The 7,983-nt window shown below is 38.2% G+C and overlaps 1 protein-coding gene across 15 annotated transcripts in view; it reads right to left on the bottom strand.

The window, feature by feature from the left end:
- dlg2 (discs, large homolog 2 (Drosophila)) overlaps positions 1-7,983 on the bottom strand; it is a 968,837-nt gene that overhangs the window by 45,003 nt on the left and 915,851 nt on the right. For all 15 annotated transcript variants that reach the window (XM_043691613.1, XM_043691618.1, XM_043691619.1 and 12 more), the window contains one exon: positions 3,776-3,877. In XM_043691613.1, coding sequence (XP_043547548.1) covers positions 3,776-3,877 — 102 coding nt within the window. The remainder of the gene's footprint in view (positions 1-3,775; positions 3,878-7,983) is intronic.

The raw sequence follows: 7,983 nt of genomic DNA, 5'->3' as shown, positions 1-7,983 counted from the left end.
CAGCGGAGATTCACACAGATGATCCCTGGAATGGTAGGTTTAACATATGAGGAACGGCTGAGGATCCTGTGATTGTATTCATTGGAGTTTAGAAGATTAAGGGGAGATCTAATAGAAACTTACAAGATAATACATGGCTTGGAGAGGGTGGATGCTAGGAAATTGTTTCCGTTAGGCGAGGAGACTAGGACCCATGGACGCAGCCTTAGAATTAGAGGGGGTAAATTCAGAACAGAAATGTGGAGACATTTCTTCAGCCAGAGAGTGGTGGGCCTGTGGAATTCATTGCCACAGAGTGCAGTGGAGGCTGGGACGCTAAATGTCTTCAAGGCAGAAATTAATAAATTCTTGATGTCACAAGGAATTAAGGGCTATGGGGAGAATGTGGGTAAGTGGAGTTGAAATGCCCATCAGCCTTGATTGTGTGGCGGAATGGACTCGATGGGCCGAATGGCCTTACTTCCGCTCCTATGTCTTATGGTCTTATGGTCTATTCCCCAAGCACTGCAACATGGTGTCTTGCACTTTACATTTGAAAGGACATTCAGGTGTTGTTCAGATATAAACATTCCCTGAAAGTTAGCTAGACATTTCATTGCTAGTCAGAAGATTTAAATAAGAACAATGTAGCACTGAAGAAACTCAGCATCATCTAGGATAAAACAACCTGTTTAGTGGCATCCCATTCATCACTTTCAACATTTACTCCATCACTACTAATTCATGCGGGCATGTTGTGTACCATCTGCAAAGTACTACATGTTTCTCATGTTCGTTTGAAAGCAGCTTCCAAATTCATGACTTCTACCACCTGAGCAAACAAGGGAAGCAGATGGATCTGAACACCATAACTTGTAAGTTCCCCTGTAGACTACACACCATTCTCCTTGGAACTGTATCACTGTTCCTTCACTGTCAATGGGTAAAAAATCATGGAATGCCATCCCTAACAGTGCTATGGATGTACCTGCAGACAAACAAGGATGGGCACTAAATGTAGCCAGTGATGCCCATAAATTAATTGTCATCATTTGTCTCTTAATTCCAGATTTTTATTGAATTCAAATTCCACCATCTACCACGGTTGGATTATCTGGATCTCTAGATTAGCTACAGGGCCATAAATGAACAGCTATATGCTGTATAAAATATATGTTGAAGTCTGGCAGGGACTAAGGCAATACAATACTGAGCAGAATTCAATGCTTTCTTAAGATGGAGAAGAAGTTACTTAAGTGGGCAGGAAGGCATCAGGTAGGGATCTACCACCACTGCCCAATTATGTTTGGGACAAGAACTCTTGTTAACAGCTTTCCTGCCCCATCCACAATACTGAAACCCTTACGTAGACAATTCAAGCCTACTGTAGAGCCTCATTCTGCCTTTGCTGACATTCACAGTGATGGAGACACAGTCGCCACACATGGATCCAAAAGGTAAAACATGAGGCTGATTGAGGGACTCAATTAGGAAAAGGGGTTGGGGGAAGTGAGACCAACACTCAGACCTTTCTTCTGACTACCTGCCATCCCCTGCCCTTCAGCCAGCAGCATCCTTGTTGTATCTGTGCACCACTTTATCTCACCTTATGGCATCCGGTCCTCTGGTGGATACATTCCTGGCCACTAGCACAGTTTCCCCAGTGGTTCTCATGGATTTTTGCCCCTGGGGTCAGTATTCATGGGTAAGCCCATGGGATATTGAGGGACAGGGTGATGCTGAGGTTTAGTATCTTCTTTGTTGGGAAATCTAGAAAGCTTTGCTTAAATGTCTGACTGTATTTAACCAGTAGTCCTTTTACATTTTTCCTGTCAGATACTTGTTGTTATGGAGGCCCCTTTTTGACGAGTTAAGGTTTGAAAGATTGCAGCAAAAAAAAACTAATTTTAAGCCATGGAATGATATTTGGATTGCTCTTTAACAAATGGACAATCAAATTAACAAGACTTTACCAGGAAATTACATGACTTCAACTTGAATTCACTTCTCAGAAAGCACTTTTCTGGCTTTGATGACTATTCTGTATGAATATTGTTTTGCAGGTAGCATACATTGTTTTGGTTTCCAACTGGCAGTTGGTGCCTAGCCTGTTGAAGAAAAGAAGCTTTCGAGCACATCTCCCTCCTGTTTCCGAAAAAAAAATCCTTGTTGTTCATGCAGTCAGCTGTCTGGCACACTGATTCAGGTGTTCTCATGAAGACCTTTTGAGGAAGTTCTCCTTGCTACTTCTTGAACATATAGTGACAACTGCCTGTGTTCAGTTACATCTGCCTTAATTCACCAGGATATGGTTGGAATGGAAACTTGGACATCTCAAATCTTATTGTTTTTGCCTTCAAAACAAACAATTATTGCACAAAAATGTTTCCTTTGCTCCTAAAGTAAATCTCTGAAGAAATTATTTTTTGTTTTTCTTTAGTTTGTTTATGTATGTGTTAGTGAGCGTATTTTAGGTTATTTACAGGAATAAACATTTAGATTTTCATACCACAAATCAATAATGGTTTGTCACTTGATTGATGGATCTTTTTACTTTAATACTGATAAAAAAAAAGAAATTATATAATTGAAATATCGTAAAACAATTAAATATATAATAGGAGTAGAGAAAGACAGTACATTCCTCCGATTTCAATCACCAGACTGTCCACAGGCAACCTAATTAACTGGATAAAATCAATGACTGCAGATGCTGGAAACCAGATTCTGGATTAGTGCTGCTAGAAACTCCTTGGATGCTGCCTGAACTGCTGTGCTCTTCCAGCACCACTAATCCAGAACCTAATTAACTGCTAGAGTTCTGTCAGCCAACAGGTTGAGGCAGTAGTCAGGAGAGCAGATGGAACCTTGGTCACTAGGGATTCTTATTTGCAATAGGGTTACGATTAGGGGGAGGTTCTGATATTATTTGAGAGGAAGCAGAAAATGCTATGAATAGGGGGGAGGGTCAATGGTTACAAGTTAGGGTAAATGTTCCAGTTTGTCCAAATCCTGCACCTTCAATTAATGTCAGCGGACAATTTTTGCCTGAATTCATCCACTCTTGCCTTTTTAAGCCTAAAATTCTCAAAGTCTGGAAAATCCAAATGTTTTATACAAAAAATGGAACGAATGTTAAAATGATGGCTGACAGCTTATTGTGATATTCAGATGATCAACATACCTCCTGTAAGTAGCTTATTCACTTGTTGTTTGTCCAATCTTTGTGTAAACTATATATGGGAATTTGAGATGGATTGGATTTCTGATTGAACTTTTCCTAAGCCCTGTGAATATCTCATTCAATTGCAAATTCTAAATTGATCCACAACACAAGAAGCTCCTGATTTGTGCACAAATGGATCAAATGTTCTTGAAGAGTTCTTCAATTAAGCATTGGAAAATCATACTTTTACTGTCCCTTTCCCAATTTTGTATATTATTGGATGGTGATTTATTAACTTAACTTTTCACTTCCAAATTAAATGAGCTTGTAGTACAGTGGAAAAAGTTAAACCTGCACTTTATTGCAATAGTAATAGATCAGGTGGGTATTAGGAACTTGTGGAATAATGCTATATACAATCAATAAAGCATATTGCAACATGTTTTGATTTCCCAACGATTGTTAACCATATATTTTCATTACAAGATGCTTTATAGTTAACACTACTTAGTATATCCAATTCTTTTTTACTTTTACATTCAGACATAAATGTAGAGATATGATCAGAAATAACTGGAGTACATGCAAAGTACACTAAACAGTGACAATCCTTCCACTGGTATCACTTACGTGGTACACAAGAGCCAAATTTGTCTGGGAATTCTGATATCAGATCATCATTAACTCGGTCTTTCATTGGGCCCAGAATAATGACAGGTCTACTGTAATTAACTGAAAAACAAAATGAATGTTATTTACTTTACAAAATCAACATGATACTACTTTTAATGACATACTCCCTGTAAAAAGTTACATCTTAAAAGTTACAAATTAATTTGTAACTATGCTGGGTGTCATATTTACTGCTGTTTCTACCTGTGAGGACAGTTTTGCATGAGATACTAATTTATGAACCTTGTTCAATTAATTTAGATATGTAGTTTTCCACAGACATTAACAGTCATTGCCTAGAGTTATTACAGTTTTTATGTAACAAAAGGCACAATATTACACAATACTAATGGATTCAGTACCCTAAAGGCTTTCCCAATATCTGCTTGTTGGCGAGTTCCTAAGAAGGAGAGGGATCACAGTACCTGTGTTTCAGTTGTTATGAAGATGTGGGTGTACTGTATCGTTAAGAGAGTTAAAAGCTAGCAGAACTACCTGACGCACCAAGTGTTCTTAATAAGGTAACAATGTAATATTTGGTCGAAAGCTAGATTAGCTGGGTTGCCTAGAAACGATAAAACAGATTCGAATTAGGGCAATCAGTTTAAATTATACCCTGAAAAATACCAAACTCTAATCAAATTTGAATTTAATATACTAACAATCTTAAAAGCCAATGACACAATCCGATGCTTTGGGATATAAGACTGGGGAAAATTGAACAGTTGAGAGGAGAACTGCCAAGCCAACGACATCTGCAGACTACCCAGAGAATAGCGCTCTTAAAAGCTACCTTTATCGATCCGTGACCTGTGAAGCATAATCCCTAAGAAGAAAAGACACAGGAAGATCCAAATAGAAGATTCGACAGCTGGCTGGTTTTGAAAACTTGAATTTTTGGTAAATCTTAATCGGGGGTTTTATCAGACTAGTATTATAAAAGGAGAAAGTGAGGACTGCAGATGCTGGAGATCAGAACTGAAAATGTGTTGCTGGAAAAGCGCAGCAGGTCAGGCAGCATCCAAGGAACAGGAGAATCGACATTTCGGGCATAAGCCCTTCTTCAGGAATGAAGAAGGGCTTATGCCCGAAACATCGATTCTCTTGTTCCTTGGATGCTGCCTGACCTGCTGCGCTTTTCCAGCAACACATTTTCAGCGCTAGTATTATAAAAGGGAAGGTAAAAGATAGGTTAGAGGAAGGAGTTGTAAATAGTTGTTAGTTAATTATTCTCTGTCATATTTTAAGAAATAAAATTGTTAATTTTTACTTTAAATAGTTCTTAGCTTCTTGAATTTTTGCAGATTACTGCACGATAGCTCTTTTCTGTATTGCTGGTTTAAATTAAGCAGGAGGGTTTACCTTGTGTTGTAACACAGTCACATAACTGTGATGCCATATCTGTGACCAAGTGAGAATCAGAATTAAGTGAATGATAAACTTTGCCTAACTGATGCAAAATAAGAAAAAGAAATAACATGGGAAGCCTGGAAAACCTTTGTCTGCCATAAAAAAATGTAATGAGGGCAAAAGGACTGTTGGGATGGCAGTTTATTCAGCACCAGTCTCGGATCTGCTGGCAGCTGGAGAGCCAGATAGGAGAGTCTCCCAGCTATAAGTACCTGTATGGCTTAAATGACTGAAGTACACTAGCATTAAGAAACCCTTTTTCACTGGTTGAGAGACAAGTCCTTGAATAATTTACCCATTACTTGTGCCACTTTGTTTTTTGCCATAGCTCCTCTGCCTATAATGGCAAAGAGGTTGCAAGCATTGTATTGATTACAGAATGTCCAGTTGACCTCAGGTAAGAAACAGAGATTTCCCACGGTCTGATTCTAGCACATAACATTCAGGTTCCCAACTGTCCCAGACTGACTGCAAGTTTCCTTGACTCTTATCCCAAGCCTGCAACCCAGAAGATAAGTGATTTGAATTCCTGTTACAGCTTGCCCACATAAACAACAGATGAGGGAATTGTGTGGCACAGTAACTAATAACAGACTGTTAGGTTTGCATCAGGAAATGAGCCAGATTAAACTGTATTTTTAAAAAATCAAATGTTTGACTAAAGGGCATCCATCTGAAATGGTAGGTGAAATCTTCATGCCCAATCATTAATTAAGATCCTTAAGTGGTCAGTTAATGACAGTGGGTACATCCCACAATTTGCACTAGTCCACAATCAAGGAAATTGACATAGGGTAGAAAAGTGATTGCTGAGAGCCAGCTCCCTGTCCTTTCTTTCAATTCCAAAGGCTCCCTCTGCCCATGATTGCTAGTTCTTGAGACCACTCCTAAATTTAGATTTCCAGCATTTAATGTGTTTGCTTTGGAATCATTTTCTAGTTAGCTGTTACTACTCAATACTGTCACTACTACAGTACGAACGACGCCAGATGAGAATTGGGGAGAAGGATCTCATTAAAGCTATTGATCATGACTTTTGGATGCAAAGTATTTACCTTTCCAACAGTAATCCTGTACTCCATTTTTCTGCTTTCATATTGTGCTAGCTGCTGTGGATCTCACTATGGATTTTAGTGACTAAAATAATCTTTTCTTAGAACTCAGTTGGCAGATTTAGAAAAGGAATAAATGCCAACAATCAGTAAAAATTTTAAAAAATGTCAACCATATAAGCACGTGTAAAAATTACAATGAAGAGTTAAGGCAAATGGAAAAAGCCTAAAACACAATTTGTAAATAAATTTCACATTCTAAGGAACTGTTGCTGTGTTCTGAGCTTCTGCATTTATCAAATGTGTGCCAAAACTGCATTTTGATCAAAGTTTTTGAGGATTTTACCAAAAGCTAAAGATAGCAAACATTAAATCCTGTTCAAAATAGGGAAAATAAGTCCACAAACTGTAAACAAGTTAGTCTAATATCAATTGTAATGTGGGGAACATTAGTGAGTGCATTAATAAAGTTAAGAGCTGATCAGGGAAAGTGAATGCAAATTTGTAAGACTGGTTTATGTTTACTAATTTAATTAGATTTTATATGTACATGCATGCAATTTGCAGTGGATATATAAAATCTACAATTTGAGTAAAGGTTGATGAACAGCTACGTTGTACAGAATCAGAATAAGGAGAAAAGATTTTAATATAAGGTTTGAAAAGAAGTGGAGGAAACAAATCATTTAGCAAACATACCACTATTTAAAAGTAGGTTTTCATGGAAAAAGTCATAGAAAATAATGATCAATCTTATATGTAAGGGATTAAGTAAAAACAGAAATATGGGACGTTGAACTTTAAAGAAGTTGAAGTCATGTCCTCTTATTCAGCATTTTGAATTAATTTTGCCTTTCTTCAGTTCTCCTAAAATTAGTGACAATCTCATTACTTGTTTGTCAACGTTATGGCATGATGGCTCAGTGGTTAGCTCTGCTGCCTCACAGCGCCAGGGACCTGGGTTCGATTTCAGCCTCGAGCGACTATCTGTGTGGAGTTCGCACATTCTCCCCATGTTTGTGTGGGTTTCCTCCAGGGACTCTGGTTTCCTCCCTCAGTCCAAAGATGTCCAGGTCAGGTGAATCGGCCATGCTAAATTGCCCATCGTGTTAGGTGCATTAGTAGGGAGTAGGAGAATGGGTCTGGGTGGGTTACTCTTCGGAGGGTTGGTGGAGACTTGTTGGGCCGAAGGGCCTGTTTTTGCACTGTAGGAAATCTTAAATCTTTACTGTGTGCAGCTGTTGACATCCTAATGTAGAAAGATATTTAGACTCACGTAAAAAGGTGTATTTTGGAACTGATAAAATGAATTACCCAAAATGAGAGAGTGACAAACTTTAAAACTATTTACAGGAGCACAGAAATTTAGGTGGGGTGGGGATGGGGGAGGTCTGAGAATGTTCAAAGCTTTGAAAGACTTTCAGAGAACAAATAGTGAAAGATTATTAGTTTCACCAGTCAGCAAATTGGCAATGGGTGCATAAATTTCATAATAATATGAAATCCTCCTTGGAAAACATTTTTCAATTAGAAATACATTATCACAATCAGTAATTAAAATAAGCAATCACGTTACTTTAGACAGAACCAGAAGAATGAGAAGCTGAAAAATACAGTCATCAGGTGTCTTCATCAGTCTTTTTCATTCTTAAACCACAAACAAAGAATCTTGCTCATGCTGTCATCCCAGATCATAGTCAAACC

The sequence above is a fragment of the Chiloscyllium plagiosum genome, chromosome 6 (assembly GCF_004010195.1).
Source record: "Chiloscyllium plagiosum isolate BGI_BamShark_2017 chromosome 6, ASM401019v2, whole genome shotgun sequence".
NCBI classification, from domain to species: Eukaryota; Metazoa; Chordata; class Chondrichthyes; order Orectolobiformes; family Hemiscylliidae; genus Chiloscyllium; species Chiloscyllium plagiosum.
Note: the sequence above shows the minus strand (reverse complement) of the source record. Positions and strands in the feature narration are given on the sequence as shown.